This window comes from Drosophila busckii, chromosome 2R, assembly GCF_011750605.1.
Source record: "Drosophila busckii strain San Diego stock center, stock number 13000-0081.31 chromosome 2R, ASM1175060v1, whole genome shotgun sequence".
Lineage (NCBI taxonomy): Eukaryota > Metazoa > Arthropoda > Insecta > Diptera > Drosophilidae > Drosophila > Drosophila busckii.
In genome coordinates this window covers 9,039,814-9,058,866 of record NC_046605.1, presented here as the reverse complement: position 1 = coordinate 9,058,866, position 19,053 = coordinate 9,039,814, and the positions used below count along the sequence as shown (strand labels likewise).

General features: G+C 41.9%; 3 protein-coding genes across 3 annotated transcripts; 1 reads left to right on the top strand and 2 right to left on the bottom strand.

Moving 5' to 3' along the window:
• Nucleotides 1–768: 768 nt before the first annotated feature.
• On the bottom strand, nt 769–2,074 carry LOC108595595 (protein mono-ADP-ribosyltransferase Parp16). The gene has a single exon (XM_017980858.2). It carries the CDS (start codon nt 1,971–1,973, stop codon nt 879–881), a length of 1,095 nt encoding a protein of 364 aa, XP_017836347.1. The 5' UTR covers nt 1,974–2,074; the 3' UTR covers nt 769–878.
• A 913-nt stretch (nt 2,075–2,987) lies between these two features.
• Nucleotides 2,988–5,579, bottom strand: LOC108595671 (CG4409). Its single transcript, XM_017980950.1, has 3 exons — nt 4,974–5,579; nt 4,674–4,894; nt 2,988–3,167 (listed from the first exon to the last, which is right to left on the bottom strand). Exons 1-3 carry the CDS (start codon nt 5,560–5,562, stop codon nt 3,060–3,062), a joined length of 918 nt encoding a protein of 305 aa, XP_017836439.1. The 5' UTR covers nt 5,563–5,579; the 3' UTR covers nt 2,988–3,059.
• Nucleotides 5,580–17,163: 11,584 nt separating this feature from the next.
• LOC108594813 (NADP-dependent malic enzyme) lies at nt 17,164–18,990 on the top strand. The gene has a single exon (XM_017979952.1). It carries the CDS (start codon nt 17,164–17,166, stop codon nt 18,988–18,990), a length of 1,827 nt encoding a protein of 608 aa, XP_017835441.1.
• Nucleotides 18,991–19,053: the final 63 nt, after the last annotated feature.

The window sequence follows — 19,053 nt, the reverse complement described above, 5'->3', positions numbered from 1 at the left end:
TGGTCTAAGGGGCATAGAACTTCAATATACAAACTTAGTATATTTTGTGAATTTTAGAGGCTTTAATGTGACTAAACAAATGTAATTTAAAATGCGTGTGGAACTCTTTGCATAATCTAAATAAAAAGCGCTTACACTTAATTACATTGAAACTCCAAAAAGTTTGTGCTGTTGTCGAGCCTACAATAATTGCAACTCTTGGATGCAGTGATATGCTAAGGGTGTGTCCATGTGCTGGAGAGCATTACGCGAATGCCAAAGTCGGAGGACAAGTTTCGTTGGCGAATGCCAGCAATGTGGCTGGACTAAAGTTTTAAGAGTTGGCAGCGGGCGAGCATTAAATTCCCAGCATAGCTTGTAGCAGCAACGAGACAAGCATATGTAAAAAAATGCCGAGCACACACACACACACACACATACACATAAAAAAGGGTAGAAATAGAAAAAATGAAAGGAGCAACTGTTATGGCCAGCCAAGCTGCTAAATTGTGCGACCCTTAAAAAGTGTCCAGCAGCACATAATGCCAAGTTTTCAGTATGTTTGAGAGTGCATAGACTGACTGACTACACACACACACTGATACACACACACACACACACACTGTGAAAATCTGACCAGCGTCTGTGCCAATGGCCGCAAGGAATTTCGCACAATTGTGAAAATAAAAAGCGAATTGAAAATGTGCGCATAAATTTTGAGACTGCGTCACTTGTGAATGCTAAATTGTTGTTATTTATAGCCGCAGCGAGTGACTTTAGAGAGTTCTTAAGCTTAATAATAATTTGCATGCCAGTTGCCAGTTACTTTATTGACAATTATAAACACTTTAGCAATAAAGTGCTTACATTTGTCAATAAGGCAGCCGCTGGAATTTATTTTACAATTTGAGAAATCCACGTCGAAGCGCATACGCTGCACTGCTGGCTAAACTGTGAAACAGGCCGCATCTGCCGCTGGGCGGCGTAAGGCAAACGCACATCAAGTATACGCCCAGTGTGAGGCTGTATTTATTGCCATGAGCCCAATGCAAAAGCGCGCCAGCACGCTCGGTGAGCTTGGGCCAAGGCGAAGTGAGGGGCAGCAGCAGTTGCTGCAGCTGCTGCTTCAGTTGGCGCTGCGGCGCTTCGGGCTGCGCAGCGAGACTCTCGCCAAAGCAGAGCAAATATGAAATCTGCAGACAGCTGGCATCGCTAATGACAGCATGGCGATTATCCTGCTCCACCTGCACCAGCTGCGGCACCAGCGCAAACTCCACAATGGCCACACAACGCAGCAGCGCGCCCAAACGCGAGGCGCCCCAAGCAACGCCCAACTGCGCCAGCTGCAGCGCCTCCTCCAAGTCCGTGGTAATGCGCACTGGCCCATTGTCCGGCAGTCCACCCACCGTCAGCATAGCGTACAGCTGCTGCAGCGGCACCGCATAGAAGCCCAAGCGCAGCTGATGCGTCGCCTGCAAACGCGCATAGGCCTGCGTATGCGCGCACTTCAGACTCGGCGTCACCTCCAGTATGTGCGTGGGCCTGCAGCTGGGCTTGGGTATCTGCAGATGCGCATAGAGCGGCTCGAACTCTGCCGCCTGCAGCGTGCTGAGCGCCACACGCTCGCCATGCTGCACCAGCAGCCCGTGCAGCAGTCGATAAACGCGCGCCTCATAGCCGCCATAGTTGCCCTGCTGCAGCTGCGCCGCCAGCAGCTCCAAGCGCTCCAGACTGCCCAGCACAGCGTAGATATCGTCGATGGACAACTGCAGCTCCGCCAGGCAATGCTGCAGCAGCTGCTCATAGCGATAGCTGTGCACAGCGGCCACAAACAGCGAGCAGCGCGCATCGCACGCCAGCAGATCCGTTTGCAGGCAGCGCTGCAGCTGCTGCAGCTGCTGCAAGCTGAGCGAGCTCAGCAGCTGTGGCTGCGCGCACTTCCTCCATCTGCTGCTGCAGGCGAGCGCGCTCTGCACAAGCGTTAACAATTTCATTATTAACAATACGTTGTTGAATTTTGTGCTCCAAAACTAAACTAAACCGCTAAAGCTAAGAAATTTCAGATTTTTGTAAACGTTTTTTCACACTACGTTGGCAACTTTCAATGACATTTGCTTTGATTCAGTTGTCGCCCAGGTGAGCTGACAAACATGTGTTCATTGTTTTTTTTTTCTGTTGTTGTTCTGCAGATTGAATTTAGACACTTGTGTGACATGTTGTGATTCGGTCGCAGTCGCAGAGGGTGCGTCAGTAATTGATTAATGGAGCTGCTGCTGCCACGACGCGTTGCTTATGTCTGGGCGGCTGGCCGGCCAAAGGGCAATCAATTGGGTGCACATTGAGTTATGCTAGCGCATAAACATCCACCATGGCTAGAGGCTAAGGGTTGGCGGCTCATTGATCAGGCGCTTGCAACGCGGCTTTATCTACTTTAAAAACTGTGTAATTTATTGATATACTCTAGGCTAAATTATGACTCTCCTGGGCACACAGCCCAAATACAAATTTCGCTCCCACTTCACTTTTTGTTTTTCATTTCGTTTTTTTTTAGCAGACACCTGCCGCTGAGAATCAGTTAAGCGCGCAAGTTTTGCCAACTTTTTTGCCCCTTTCTGTCGAAATCACAAGTTTCAGTTTATTCAAATAAACGCCAACATTAAGAGCGTGGCGAGTGGGGAGTGGGAAGTGGCGTGCGAGTTGCAACTGTTGCACAGCCCAAGCGAAGCGGCATAAATCAGTGCCAGCAGCTTCACAATTTTCAACTTCCAACACAATTTTCTTTTTTTTGTTACTTGCTACGCAGATAAACTTTTGACGCAGCAAAAGCCACCACCTTTGCCTCATTTAACCCTCTGGCCCAAAGTTAAAACGTTATTAATATGCGCCAGTTTCTTAAGCCAACTCCCCAATGGGGACACACACACACACACATACACACACACTTGCTATAAATACTTAGACATATGCTCGCATTCTCACTTCCCATCAACACAATTAGCTTTAAGCAGTTACTACCAATTTTATTGTATTGTTTAGTTTATGCTCTGCCTGGCATATTTTATATTTTGCACTGCGTTCACTCACAGGCTGAGCATCGATAAATATTGTCTAATCAATCTAACGATTTCCGTTATGTCGATTTTATTGGCGATCAGCACATAGCTCAGATTACGCATGTGTGTGGAATGCTGTAAGAAATGCAGTAAAAACAGTTTATTAGTTAAAAGCAGTTAAATGTGTTTTTGGGTGCTGAGGGTGACAGTTAAAGCTCAAAATGTGCCAAGATTTTGAGCGTAACATTTATCAATTTATTTTTAATTTTGTTGCATGCGCGGGCGTAAATTAAATTTATGTTAATATTAAAGTATTAAAATAAGTTTTATTGCTTGTTAGTATGCGAAGGAGACTTCAGAGAATTCAATAAATAATTCAGTCAGTGCTAAATTTGAACTACAAATGCTATTCCAACTTATCTTTAACATCAGCTAAACACTTAAGTATTATAATTTATTTATTATTTAAATTTTATCTTAAAAAAGATCAAAAAGCTTTAGATTTCTATGCGGCTTGCATAATTATCTATGAAATATTACCAAGCGGAGCCTACATGGCATGTTATTATTTATTTAAGCCTTTAATTAATCTAGCGCACAATTTTATAATTTCTTTTATTGTTGTTGTATTTATAAGCTTTAATAACTTTTGTATTTAGTGCTCAACATTTAATAAGCAATTTATATAAATTTCATTTGTCATATAATATTATAACAAAAACCTTTTTTATGTATAAATACTTCAAATCTTAAGCTTTTACCAATTTTTATTGGTTTTCTCACTGAAATAATTCTGCAAGTTGAATTTGAGTTTAAGAAATTAAAAGAAGCAGCTGCGCTTGATTTTTATATTTTCAGCTCAATTAAAGCAAAAATTCAATGATATGAATTAACTAAACTAATAAAAATTAGCAGCTCTTGTAAGAGACAAAATAAATTAATTTGCATTAACGCTTAATATTTATGCTGCAATGCCAGCTGCACATCTCAAGGATCACAGTCTAAGAATTTGGTTGCCCAAGCAAATAAACAAATTCAACTTGTGACTTACAACTTAAATTAATTGCACTGCCCGCAACAAATCTGTAATTTATTATTTCAAGCTTGTTGGCTGCACTGTAAATTTATTTGATTTTTTTGCTAGAGCAGCTTGTACATTTTTCAATTAGTTATAGGCGGCCACAATCAATTGGCATATTTTCACACATAAACATAAATTGACGCTCTGTGGGCTAAAAACTCACGCGTGTTTTGCTCGACTGCGCAATCATGGCCATGACTGAGAGAGAGAGAGAGAGAAATTTACAATAAATATGTGCGGCACGTAGGCCAGCTCAATTGCCAATTAGAAGCGCAGGGCAAAAAGCGCTCGAGCCACTTGAAATATAAAAAGTTGGCTTTAAAATACAGCGAGCGACCCAAACGAAAACGAAAAGTAAAAACGGAAGTTGATTTGTATATATAGCAAAGCATGGTGGGGGGGCAACCTAATAAAGCAACTGGAACTGGAGCTGGCTGCTCGAATATTTCACTCACGTCTTGAGGCAAAAATTATTAGACAGCCGCGGTCTGTCGAGCCTCGAATTGTTTAAAGAATTTTCTTCATTTTTATTGCTAGTGCTACGTGCTACGTGGACTCACCTGCAGATTGTGTAAAAGTTGTAAAAACTCGGGCCTGCCAAAGCTCTCGACAAGTTTGTTGAACTGTTGATCCTTTTCCATTTTTTCTAAAAATATGTCCACCATCTGCTCAACGGGCAGCTGGCCCAATATGCACTCGACCAGCTCGACAATGCCATTGGGTGGTGGCTCCAAAGTGGTGGTGGTCGTAGTAGTGGTGGTGGTGGTGGTGCCAACTATCTCTGTAGACAGAAATATGTTTAATTAAATGCGAAGTTCATGCAGTTGTTGTCTGCATAGTTGTCGATTGCTCATACGCACCGCTAGCCGCTGGCGGTATGGGTCCGTCTCTGCCTGGCTCCGGCAGGTCCAGCTCCGGCGGCCGCAGCGCCAGCACCACAATCTTGATAAGCTTCGGCACATCCAGTCCGCTGGCATTCAAATAGCTTGTAAATGCATAAACCTCCGGCATGCTCTCGGTGCGCACCATCAGGTCCAGCCAGTAGGCGCAGCTGAGAAACCTAAAGGCGCGCTGCACATCCGGATACTGGCGATAGTAGCTGCTCACCGTTTGCTTCAGCTGCGGCGCTGTTAGCAGCGCCAGAAAGTCGGCAACGTTCAATTGCTCAACAACATGCAGTGGAACTGGAACTGGCGCTGGCGCCACCTGGTGCCTTGTGTTGGGCACAATTAGATGATCCTCTTCGCTGCTGAACTCCTCCTCCTCCTCGTCGTCCTCGCTGGAGCCGCTTTCGCTGGGCATGGGCGGTGTCCAGCTGCTGCTGTTCACAGCTTCCATTTCCATGTGCTGCATCTCCTGAGATTTGCTCAGCGAGACGGCCTCGCTGCAAAGCACCAGCAAGCTGATGGCAATGAGCAGCTTAAGCGCTGCGCGGCGTGGCAAACTCATGTTGACTGCAATGCGTTTGCTTTGCTACTGTTTGCTCTGGCGATTTGTCTGCGCCCGCCGTTGACTTTTACTCGGAGCATGATGAGGTGATTATTTAATTGAGCTATTCAACGCTAATTTAAACTGATTATGTGTGTCACACACACAGACACACACAGCTGCAGCTAATTGACACCCAAGCGCCTGATGCTTCGATTTACTTGATTTATGCTAATCATGATTCATGCACAAAAATCAAGTCGCAACTCAACTCAACTCGACTCGTTTATTTAAAGCAGCGAAAACAAAATCAAAATGCGTCATTGCCGCTGTTATTTTTGCAATTGTATGTGTGTCATTTATTCTTTGACAGCTGTTACTCTTACAGTCAGTCAGTCACTCACTCAGTTAGTCACTCGACTGTCAGTCAGTCAAGCTTTCAATTCGCATGCGGCATGTCAAACTGTGCATAAAATATCTACAAACACCTCACACACACACACACATACGTACATATTGTTTGCTTGATATATTCATTGCGTTCATTCAGCAAGTTAAGTAGGAATAAAATTTTCAATTTTCATGTCATTATTTTCCATGTTGTCGCCGTTGCCTTTGTTGTTGTTACTGCTGCTCTTGTTGTTGTTGTTGCTGTTGTTGTGGCAAACGCCTTCACTTTCACATACATACATCAAAAAGCTGATTGCTCTGAAATGCATATCAAATACTCTTGCGTGTGTGTGTCGCAGTTATGATTTATTCACTTGGTTTGATTTATTACAAGCCCACCACCCCCTATCGTGCACCCTCTGCCAGATACTAATGCCAGTTACAAACCAATAATTGTATCGTTGTCGTTGTCAACGCTGACAGCTTTCAAAATTTTCGCAATATTTCCAACGTAAATTATATGGAGTAGACTCAACTCGATGCAAAGTGACAAGCTGTAACCTCTTTTTGTGCTATGCGTGGGCGTAGCTTAGCTCCGATATATTTATACTAAGCATAGCTCTAGTTGTCTTAGACATAACGATTACTTAATTGATTAATCAATATATAATACATGCGATTATTTTCAATTACTAATGATTAGCATAACAATTAAGCGAAAAATAAGTTAATATTTGTTATGATTAGTCAACATTGTAATTGAAATCAGGGACTTATAATCAAGTTTTATTTTAAAAATTACCTTATACTGATTATATATAGATTCTTATGATTTTATTACAATAACTTAGAAGTAATCATTACTTTTGAGCAACAAAAATAAAAATCAATAATAGTGATTATTTATAATTTTTATTTTTTTCGCTCAAAATAAAACTCAAAGCTTTTTCAAAGCTTTTCCAATCTTTGTCGCATGTCCATTTATAACACATCTAAGGGATTTGAAATTCATTTAAAACGATATTTTATTCAATTCACATTGGTTTATTAATTATTGATTAATGTCTTGTATACTTGCGATCAAGAAAAAATGTAAAACTTTTGTAGCTTATTGTTGCTGAAAGAAAAATTATTTAAATAAAACTGATTTGTTGTATATAATTGCAATTAATTTAAGAAAATTATATTGCTGTGGTTTTAAACTATTGTCATTTATAAATGAATTTCTCTCTTAGGAAACTAAACAGCAATCATGAGCAAGCAAGCCGGAAAATAAATGTTCAGATGAAAGATAAGTTTAGTTTAATAACTAAACATTAAAAAAAAAAAGATATGATTTACATTATGTTTTGGTCTTTATTGTAGACAGAATTTACTCAAGTATATCAGCTGCTAATTTAACGTTGCTTAGTAATTCTAACATGTGAAGCGCAGAACAGTTACCGATGGGTTGACCATAGTTCTTGGCAATGCATTTTACAATTGCTATGTTGAATAATCTTAACAAATATCGACTTATTTTTCGCTTAATTGTTGAGCTAATCATGCTAATTGCATTGCATTAAAGAAGATTAACTTTATGTAAAATAAAACTCTTTGAAATTAGTTTACTGCGCTTTATATTATTAAATTGATTGACATGTGAGTAAGCTATAAACTAATATTTAATAGCATCACTTTAGCTGCAAGACCACTCCGTGCCTCTCCCGCTCTGCCTCTTTCCTTGCCTGTTGTTTTTTTCAATTCTTTTCATTTTTATTTAGTTCAAACAAACTTGCTGTTACCGCTGGGGCAACTTAATCTAGTTATTTATAAGGAAAACAATAACAAAAGGATCACATGGTCCATGGCTGTTTAGATATTTTTTGTTGAGTTCCATGCCAACTCCCCACAGCGTACATAAAGCACCATAAGCGTGCCAAACCAGCGTCGCAGGCTACTCTTGATTTCCTGAAACTTGTACGAAGCCATAGCCTGATCAAGATTGCGAAACTGCTCATCTGTGGCCAATTTCTGCTCGTAGATTTGCCTTAACTGCTGCTTAAGCGTAAAGTAATTGAGGCGATCAAACACCTCGTTCAACGCTTTGTAGAAATGCATTTTAGTAGGCAGCTCATCTTCAGTTTCTAGCAGCAGATCGGGCACAGCAGCGTCGCGCATTTGGTTTGCCAGCTCAATGACATCAACGCCTTTGTGCTTAAAGAAACGTATCAAGGCTTTGAGAGCGGACACTTCTTTGGCAGCTTCTAGTCGCTCGGTAATGTTGAAGCTTCTCAAATCCTCTACCATGTGCCGCTCCCGAGGCACATCGCGTACATAAGCGCGCAAAGCGGTTCGTATCTCAGCCAAAGGAAATACAGCAATGAATTCGGACATGTCCATGGGCTGCACTTCCAGCGACAGCGACGCGTCCAACTCCCATGGATGCGTTTGCAGCAGCGATTGCTCCAGCGTTTGATTTTCAACGTGTGCGCAGCTTATGTGGCGCAGCGCAAGGCACAGCTGCAATGCGAGCAGGCGTGGCACAAACATGTTGCAAGCGTGGCAAGCGTGCAGCTGCAACTGCCGCTAAGCGCGCTTCAAGTTCGCCTTTTGAGCAGCGGCGCTTTCAAGTTTTACATAAGCACTAAATTTATTTAATAAACACTAATTCAAACAGATGCGCCGCGCCGATTGCACAACTAATTGTCAGCCCATTGTATCGAACGCCTGATTTATGGCAAAGATGAATTGCAAGCCTTTATCTCCAAAGAAAAGCCCCAGGGTCGGCGACTATAAATCACGTTGAGTAGATTAAATTAAGCAATCAGCTAAACGAGTTAAATTTATATGCTAAAAAATAAATTGTTTAATGAGTGTGGGAGTGTGCGCTTGTTCAATTTTCCAGCATATGACACTTTGTCCGACCGACCGGCCACACTTGCCAAAGTGTCGTAATTTTAAATGACGCCAAACTTGTACCTTGGCTTTGATATGGCCAGCACTGAAAAAAATTTATAATAAATATATAATATATGATAAATAATATTGTTAAGCTAGCCTTAAGCTTGTGCCTGCTTTAAAGATATTTAGCTTCAGTTTTTTTTGATACTTATGCATAATTTTGCGCAGTGTATTCGTGTGCCGCAACTGTCGCGCGCACAACAACTTATAAATTAATTTTACCACACACACACACACAGACAGTGGAAATACTTTGGCAAGCTCTTGGCATAGCTCAGCTGTTGTGCCAGGACACGCGGCTCCTGTCGGCCTGAAAGGAAATGCAAGTGTTGCGGTTATGGGCCAACTTACTCATAATTAACTGCAGTCCGGCCGTATGCCAAGAGCACAGAGCGCGTCGTGACGAGGGGTTGGCTTTGGCAGCAACTTTTGCGCGCACCTGTGCGCAGGCCAGGCAGCGTTGCATACTTTCGGGCACCGAACTTAATTTCATGCCCCTTCGCTGTGTGTGTGTGTGTGTGAGTTTAAACTGCTTTGGCGCTTTTGTTTATGTTGCGGCAAGGCGCAACTTCATTTTACCGCAAGTGTCAACATTTATTTCCAACTTAACACTTTGGCGTTACATTGGCGCTCAAATCCGCGGCGCCACAGTCGACGCAGCAGCAGCAGCCGAGACAGCGAACTTGACTAATTTTCGTGCAAAGTTCAGCATTAACATTACCGCAAATTAGCAAAACTTTTCGCACAAACACAGCCGACAGTAAAACCCAAAAACAGCAACAACAGAAAAATCTTGAACAGCCAAAACAAAAAGAAGGGCGAAAATAAATTTTGTGCTCTAACCAGCCGCCATTTGAGTTACGCTACCCCAAGTCTCAGTTGTTATTGTTGTCTGTCTGTGTGTGTTGCTATCTGACTGCCATAAATTAACTTGCAGCAGCGTCGGCTGAACTGGCTGAAAGTGCTTGCGTTTGCATTTGCCTTTGCCTTTTGCCTAGTTGTCTGTCGTCTACAAACTTGCACAGATTTTTGTTTAATCTGTTAGTGTTGCAAGCAGCGCTAGTTTTAATTAAGTGCCAAATCATTAATAACCAACCTGCGCTTGTGCTATTTTTAAAGCAATTTTATTCAGCTCAATCAACTCAACAATTCATTGCCACACACACAATGCGCTCGCAGTTTGTTTTATTGTCAATCAATATGCTACAGATTGCTCAACTAAGCACTTAGCAAACGTCAGCGCGTTGACATTTGCGTTACTTTTTGTTTTTCGATAGCAGCCGCAACTGTCCACTAAAATGGCAGCCATCAGTTCAGATAAGTTCGGCTTTGATTCGCGCGCAGCGGCAAAATAAACAAAAATAGACTCACTCTCTCTCTCTCTCTGTCTCTCTCTACCTGACTGCTACATGGCCAGCTGGCAGACAAAAGCTGTCAACTATGACAATTAGCGCTGGCAGTGAAACTGGGCAGAGTGCTAACAAATATTTTTATGCATATAAAGAGCGGCTAGGTAAGAGTGGGAAAAATATATTTATAAAGGTCGCAGCTATTGTAAAATAAAATGCGCAATCTATGGGCTCAACCGACATTATGATAACCTGTACTGCAGGCGAGACCAATTGGCTTTTCGTTAAGCAAATGAATAATTAATAGATAAAATAAATAATTAATATATTCAATAGTTGTGCATGTATTATTCAGCATATTACTGCTATGCAGCCTGAAGGCCTCAGTTGCTCTGGCTACATTATTGTAATATAGAATTAATTCTTAGTTAAATTAAATTAATTAAATTAATATAAAATAAAATATTTTGTTATGAGTCTTTAGTTTTATTAATAAAAAAGTATAGCAAATAATCAAAGTACATCAAAAAGAAAATTACGCAACGCCAGCCACTCAATAAAAATAAAAATTTTATAAAATTCCAATTTATTCAGATGTGTATTTTGCTGTTAAATTAGTTTGCTATTACCTATGTGGGAACTTTACCTAACTATAATTTACTAAATTAAACTAAACTATACTATAATACTATAATAATACTAATAATAAAATAATACTATAATATCCTACAAAATTGTGAGAATAACTAAATAGTGAGCTGTCAGCAATTTGAATTTAATTTTTAGAATAATCTGCTTGGTAAGTCTTCTTCGCATTATTATATATTATACATATTAATATATATTTTAATTAATATATTCATATTAATATCGACACAAATAAAATTGCAAAATAGCTTGAAAACAACTGAAAAGTATACTCAAAAAATAATTCATAAATTTCAAATAATAAATTACTCAAAAAAAAAGTAAAATACTTGCTTGCTATTGTGGTGACTACCAAAGCGATTACTACCGTTCAGAGTAACAATTATTGATTAGAAAACAAGGGATAGGATAGACTTGCAGAAGCTTTAACTTTATGCTAACATTCCGAGTTACAAATGCGAAACTGTTGACTAAGTAAATTTAATTAGACTCTCGGGACTTGCTAGTGATTCTTTATCGTATTGTATTTTCAATGCTTAACAAGTTAAGTAAGTTAGCACTATATTTATTTCATTTTGCATTATGAATAAATAATAAAATGTATGCTAATGACTTGAGTTCAATGCAATAGCAAGTTTCACATAAATTTGATAAAAAATTTAAATGACTAGCTAAGTGCACTAAAGTTTGCCCCCCCACCCGTTTTGTTTGTCTGTCCACGTTGTTTGGCACCAATTGCACAGCAAGGAGCGAGCAATGCTTTGCCATTTGGTTGGCTCACTATCTATTTATCATTTGTTTGCCTGGGCGAGCACAGCGTGCGCAGGACTCACAGCTAGCGACACCTGCAACTGCAGCGGCGGCCAAGTGTGGCCCAGTGACATTAAATTTTTGGTAACGTTCAATCGATTGGGGTAGTTGCTGCTGCTGCTGCTGGGCGTGTGACGGGGTTTGAGTGCAAAGTTTGCTACGATTTTGACACGTTTGGCAAATATTTGAACACGTCTAAAAGCGCGAGTCTCGTTCATATTTTTTGACCCAGACTCCAGCACTGGACATGCTCAACAGTCGCTCTCTTTTTCCCTTTCTCTCTTGCTCTTTATTGGCTACATTGCGTGCCAGCGCGTGCTTTGCTTTTGTCCATGGCTTTAATTAATTTTCGCTTCCGTTAACAATTTTTATGAGCGCAAAATTTGAACAGGACCCAAGACGCAAGTCTGAGCAGCTCTGAGCGGCAGTTGCATGTGCTGATTTCGTGTTTATGTTTGCCTTAATTTGCCACTAATGCCCCACGAGTATTTGCAACGAGTTGTGGCACAGAATTATTTGCCGGATACATGCGATTAGATTGCTCGCAATGGCCAAAAGGCGAGCGTGCAACAAGTTAATTATGCTATTACTGCCATTGTGGCTATTGTTGCTGCTTAGCTAAATATTTATTTCTGATTTCATTTTGATTATGCTAAGCCACAATTATTGCGCAGTTCAGCGAGCCAAAAACAATAAGCCAAATATAGTTGTTAAATGCAACAAATTGCGCAAAACGTTCACACACACATACGCAGAGTGCTAAAGAAATATAAAAGTATATGCTATAAGAAAATGCCAGCATATAAGCTAAAAGTCTTTTGAAGTTGCAAAGTAAAAGCAACGACAACAAAAAGTTGGCGCTTTTTGGCTTTGACGCACGTAGCTGCCGATTCCGAAACTTTCTGCTACTTGTGAGTATTTGTGTGTGCTTGTGTGTGTGTGTGTGTGTGTGGCAATAGCAATTGCTGCCACTTTTTGCGCAGCACGCTTTTATTAAGCTTATAAATTTTTTATTTAAGACTTTTTACTTTGAACGAGTTGCGGACTACAAAATTGCACAAAACACAAACACTCAGCTGACATTTAGCCGAGTTTATATTTATTTTCTCACATCAGAAGCTGTGTGTATATGTGTGCCCCAAATACTGACAAAATAAATTATTAAAACTGTTAATTTGCTGGCAGTTGAATAAAAATTGTATTTGACATTTTATTAAATGCCCAGTGGGCAGCCTAAAAACAAAAATAAAACTATTTATATGCATACAAAATATTTTAATAAAAAATGCCTAACAATACCGCTGGGCTTGCACATTGGCTCACACACACACACACACACACGTGTTATATAATTTAATAAACTGTTACAATGCGCTTTTGGTCGCTTTTGTGGGCTAAGGCAATTTTTTATGCGCTCAACTCGCTGCTGTCGCTTTGGAAAAAAAAAAGTTAAAGCTACAAAATAAAATCTGTGCTGTGACATTTTTGAATTGCCATTTTATGTAAAAAATATTTGTATATATTTTTTATAGCTGAGTAACTAAGCCGTTTTTTTGGGTAGCGCACAACTTTTGTTTGAAAATTTGCAATTGAAAAAAATTAATTTTAAACAAGAAGCGCGCATTTAATTAATGTTATTTTTATAGCTACAAATTGTGTCTTTAAGCAACGCACATTTGTTTGCATATGCAGTAATATGATTATTAGACGCTTGTGCCACGTAGCGTATACGCAATAATAGCGCGTATGCGTCACGTTTCGCATATAAATTGCTTAGTTTCAGTTTTTTGTTTTATTTTCTGAGCGTATGCGTGTGCGTGTGTGTGTGTGTGCGTTTTGCATAATTCACTTGGCAAAGAAAAACTTTTGTGATAAGCGTTCATTGTGTTGCGACAAGGTGCGAATTGCTTTTGTTTTAATGTGCTGACCAACTGTCAAAATAGTCAAACGAACACCCAAATGACCCAAGCGCTATATTGACTGGACACACACACACATGCATGCATAAGGGCATGCGAGCAAAGGAAATCAATTTCCATATGCAAAAGTTTTTAGTGCACGTGCTGGACGAGCGAGTCGCCCAAATCGAATTTCAGCCATAAAATATTCAAATTGCGTTGTATAAACGTCGCATAAACATTTGCTCTACTTTTTTCTCTTCTCTCTCTCTCAAAGACATGGCAGTTGTTGTTAGTGCCTCTTCACCTTTTGGCTAGCACATAAATTTTTATGTTAAAACGCCAAAGGCCGTAGGCACTTCGATCACTTAATATGTCCCGTGGCTGAAATTCAATTTGCAGCACATCCGCAGACACAAAAAGCGAACAACGAACAACGAACACAACGAGCAACAACTGCAAATGCTGTGTGTGTGGCCTTTAATGTTCAAAATGTGCAAATGCCAGCCCCCAGCCGCCAGTCATCGACCATGGCCAAGAAAGAAAACAAAAGTGAGTAGCGCATGAATCGGATATGAACACACATTTGTTAACAATTTTTTGTTGGCCGCTCTTTGATGGCTCGATTGATTGAAAATTGATTTCATTATGAGCATTTGACGTGCATCACACTCCGCACTCACCTGTCTGCTAATTGGATTTCAACGTCTGTAAATTAGTTGTGGACTTTTTGCTCGCACTGTGCATGCAAATCGATGCGCAATCGTTGGCCTTGGGGGTTGTGCGCGCCCAAAAACTCTGCGGAATTTTAAAAAGATATCTGCGAGCCATGCTGGCGACTCTTAAGCCGCTTATGGCCAAGCACATTTTGTTGCTTTTTGTTTTTACTTTGCTCCTTTCTTAATGCGCTGCGCGGACTTTCGCCTGCTGCTGCGTCGAAATTCGTAATATTTTTGATGTTACCATTTCACTTAAGGCCGCTGCCCAAGTGCACTTGTGTTCGCCACAAAAATGGCTGTTGTCAGTCCCTTTGCTAGCTCCGCTGCTGGCTTATTTAGCATAAAAGGTGTGCGGGTTGGGGGCGTGCTGGAGTGGCTTGCCACAAGTTTTTGGCATTGTTGATATTTTGCATCAAATTTCAAAGACAGCTACGAAAAGGGCAACAGTTTGAGATGCCATTCGAGGTCGGAGGTCGTCGTCAGCGATATTTACATAATGCCCCAGCGCAAAGACGAAAAAATATATGCAAATGAGTACAAATTAAATGCGACCGGAGACTGCATTAGACGCAGCCAGCGCAAGTTTAATGCGAATGCTTTTTACAAGACATAAGACGCTGTGGCGGCAACAGAAGCGACTCTAATTACAAATTAGATACAAATTAAATACATAATCGATATTAAAGAGTTTTGAAAGCAAATTTTAAACTTTAATCTATAAAACAATGTCTAAATGTTAAGCTAGTGCTGTAATAGTTGAAGAGTTAAAACATTTTCATTGCATTTACATTTGAATTTCGTGCACAAATAACAATAAACAATTTTTAAATTTGTGTAAAACAATAAATATATAAATAAGAAATTCTTACTGCTCAAAGTAACTCAATAGAGTTTAAATTTATTGTTAATGTTAACGTAGTTGCTGATGGGAGATAATAAAAACACCTTTTTTATACTTTTTAAATGAAAACACTTTAATGTTCAATAGTTCAAACTTTGTATTAAATATATATATATATATATATCTATGTACACTTGTCACGCATGACTCATCGACTTGAAGAAGTTATATAAAGAAGTGAAGTGAAAGATGAAAAGAAAAAGAAATAAGAAACTGTATGGTTGAGTTAAGGCAGGTCCAGGGCGTCCCGTGTGGAGTATAATAAGACTCCCACAAACATCCTCCACCCCTTGCAGTATTGTAATTCATATTATCACCATATGCAGGTCCCCGCCTAACGTCCATCCAAACTGCGTATGTTGGGCCACGAGCTGCCCCTCTCGTGTTTGGTTTTCATGTGTGAATAGTGAGCTGACAGCTTGTTCAGCTCTTGCCACTGCATAAGCAACTGAGCTGCCTTACCTAGCAGAATTCACACTCATGATACAATAATACAAGGTAGCGGACTGCGCTCTTGGGTTACTTAGTATGTGCTGGTCGCCAGCGAGCGACTGAACCTAAGAGCACGAAACACTCAAAACGAAGAGCGCAGTCCGCTACCTTGTATTATTGTATCATGTTCACACTCATGTAAGCTGCTTGTGCTCTGCTGATCTTCGCTCAGTTGAGAGCTCTCCTTGCTGATGCTGCTTGTTGCTGCTGCTGAGAGCGCGAGCCATGTGCATCGTCTGATTGGGTTGAGTTTTCTCTACACTACATTTTCAATCTAATAACATAAATTTAACAGATTAATATAGTTTCTATTATTCAAGACACACAAAATACAAAAAAAAACAATAAAATATAATTTAAATCACGTATATGTCTTATATGGGCAGTCGGGGTAGGCGTGGTCAAGCTGACTCAAAAAATTGATTAAATATTTAGAGTGGCATATTCAATAAATATGCCAAGTTTCAGCACGATATATGCAATTTTCGAATTTATGCCGCTTATTCGGCAATGCGACCCAGGGGCAGTCTACAATTAAGTAGACATCGTTGCCAAAGCATAGTACTTGGCGCAGTTATCAACATAAGGAAAAGAGGCGCCCTGATCTTGTCCAGCGCAAAGCTGTGCTGGGCTGAAGCGTAGTAGCTACTGTGGTTGTTGTTGTTGTTAGCTCAGTGGTTGTTGGTGCTGCTGTTGTTGTATAGCAATCGACCATGTTGGGTTCATCGCAGATAAGCATGCTGTGGATTGAACAACAGTCCGCTGGCGCATTGACGTAGCATCAGTTCTCCATGCATACATTCGATGTACTGCGAGCAATCGCCAGCGTAGGGATTAGCAGCTACAAAGGGTTTGTTCTGGCAAAAGTCGGTATCTATATCTGCAGGCAAAGGTGTTTTGGTGGTTGTGTGCACTGCAGGCAGAAACTGAGCATGAGAGCAAAGGCTTTAATGTTATTTTTATTTTAATGCTTATTTACAAGCTGTATAATAATTACAAAATATAATAAGTAGAGGTGGTGGTGCCAGCTGCTAAGGCAACTCGACTCGGCTACTTCATTTACCGCAGTGACTCCTTCTAATCCTGCAAAAACTTAACAAGACAGATTTCAAGCTTACATGTGCTTAAATACTAAGTAGTGTGACCATCACAATAGTCTCCAATAATATCACAAGTTTAACTATCGATAACAATACAAATACTAACTAATAATCGGCATTCAGCTCGTCCCGCGACATCCCCTCTATATGTTATTGTTGTCTAAGAATTTGATTAGTGGTTTTGCATTATTGTGGCAAGCTGAACTGAGAAGAGCGATGGGTTGGGCGCAATCTCGAGTTGGATACAGTATTTGTTGTATTGTCAATTCCCCTTCCCCTACTCCACTGTCTACTGATTGAATTCACATCCCAGGCAGGCGTTTGCCTGTAAACAACACAAAGCTCAATAGATTTACTTTCTATCGCTCTACGATGTTCAGACAAAAGAAAGCTGATGAGCCGTGCTACAACGACGATGAGCGGCAAAGGCAGTTGGCGCTGCTGCCACGCGATGCGGACACATTTTGGCGCAACGATCGCGAAACCTCCACCTGCAAGCTGAGCGGACATGCGCAGATGAAAAAGTCAATGCACAAAGGCATGAGCTTCACGCATCGCGAGCGGCAGCTGCATTACATACACGGCCTGATGCCTGTGGCGGTGCGCAGCATGGAGCAGCAGGTGAAGGCGTGTGGCGAGTACTTCAGCAGCATGAGCAATCTGTTTCAGAAACTGGTGTATCTGTCCGGCATGGAGGCGAGCAATCGCAAGTTGTTCTATGCGCTGCTCATAGACGATCCAAAGCGCTACATGCCGCTGCTGAGTGCGTCCAGCTCGGAGCATATGGTGCAGCACTATAGCAACTTGTGTCTAACAGTGCGTGGCATGTTTGTGAACATAAAGGACAAAGGACATATCTATGAGCTGCTCAAAAACTATCCGCAGCGTTTGTCTGTGCGCTGCCTGATGGTGACCAATGGCGCCAGTGTGCTGAGCATAGGAGATTATGGCGCCAATGCTATGGCGGGTGTAGTCTACGAAATGCACAGCCATGTGGTGAACGGTGGCATGTCGCCGGAGCAGTGTCTGCCCATTTGCTTGGATGTGGGCACCAACAATGCAGCGTTGCTGCAGGACGATCTATATGTGGGACTCAAAGAGCCGCGCGTGGTTGGTCCAGCATTCGAAGCGTTCTTCGAGGAGTTTACGCTCGCAGTGATGCGCATCTTTGGCCCACGCACGCTCATACACTGCCAGAACTTTGAGTCCAGCCGGGCGGTGCGACGACTCGAAATGTATCGCAAGCGTCAGTGCTATGTGGACGTGAACATGCAATGCCGCGCCGCATGCGCGCTGGCAGCTGTGCTGGTGGTTAATCAGCTCAACAATGCGCCGTTTCGCAGCAACATGCTGCTCTTCTATGGCGCCGACTGCATCAACGTGGGCATGGCCAGACTGTGTTTGGCTTATCTGATGCGCGACGGGCTGAACGAGCTGGCGGCGCGCAAGCGCATTTGGTTCTGCGATGCGCACGGACTGATTGTGCACAATCGTTGCAAGCAGCGCGTGCCGGAGCAGCTGGAGGAGTTCAAGCAGTGGCATGCGCCCATTGATAGTCTGGTCGAGGCGATTGCAGCGCTGCAGCCGAATGTTTTGATAGGCGGCAGCTCTGAGCCGCTGGCTTTCGACAAGGCAGTGCTCAATGCCATGGAGCAAAGCGCGCAGCTGCCCATTATATTTGCTCTAAGTCAACCCATGTCGCGTGCCGAGTGCACTGGGGATCAGGCGTTTGTGCATACCAAGGGACGCTGCTACTTCATCACCGGCTCTGAAGCGCCGCCTGTCAAATATGCCAACAAAATCTATCAGCCTGGCTTCTGCAGCACGGACTATATGCTGCCTGGGATTACGCAGGGCGTCACTTTGAGCGGCATGACGCATGTGCCAGACGAAACCTTTTGCGTTGTCGCCGACTGCCTCTCGCACTTGGTCTGGCCCAATGATCTAGCGCGTCGCTATGTGTATCCGCCCATGCGCAAGCTGCGCTGCGTCAATCTGCGCATTGCCGAGGCCGTCTTCATGTACGCCTATCGCCGTCAGCTGGCCACGCTCTGGCCACGCCCAGACAACCCACGCACTTATATCGCCAGCAAGCTCTACAAGCGCGAGTACAGTCCGGAGCTGCAGCGCACCTACTGCATGTCCTCGCACCTCATTGGCACTGCCGAGTCGGCAGCTTTTTATAAAGAAAATGCATAAACCTGTAATTTGGTTAGCTCTAGTCACACAACTTGACTGCAATTAGCTGCATGCACTCACATA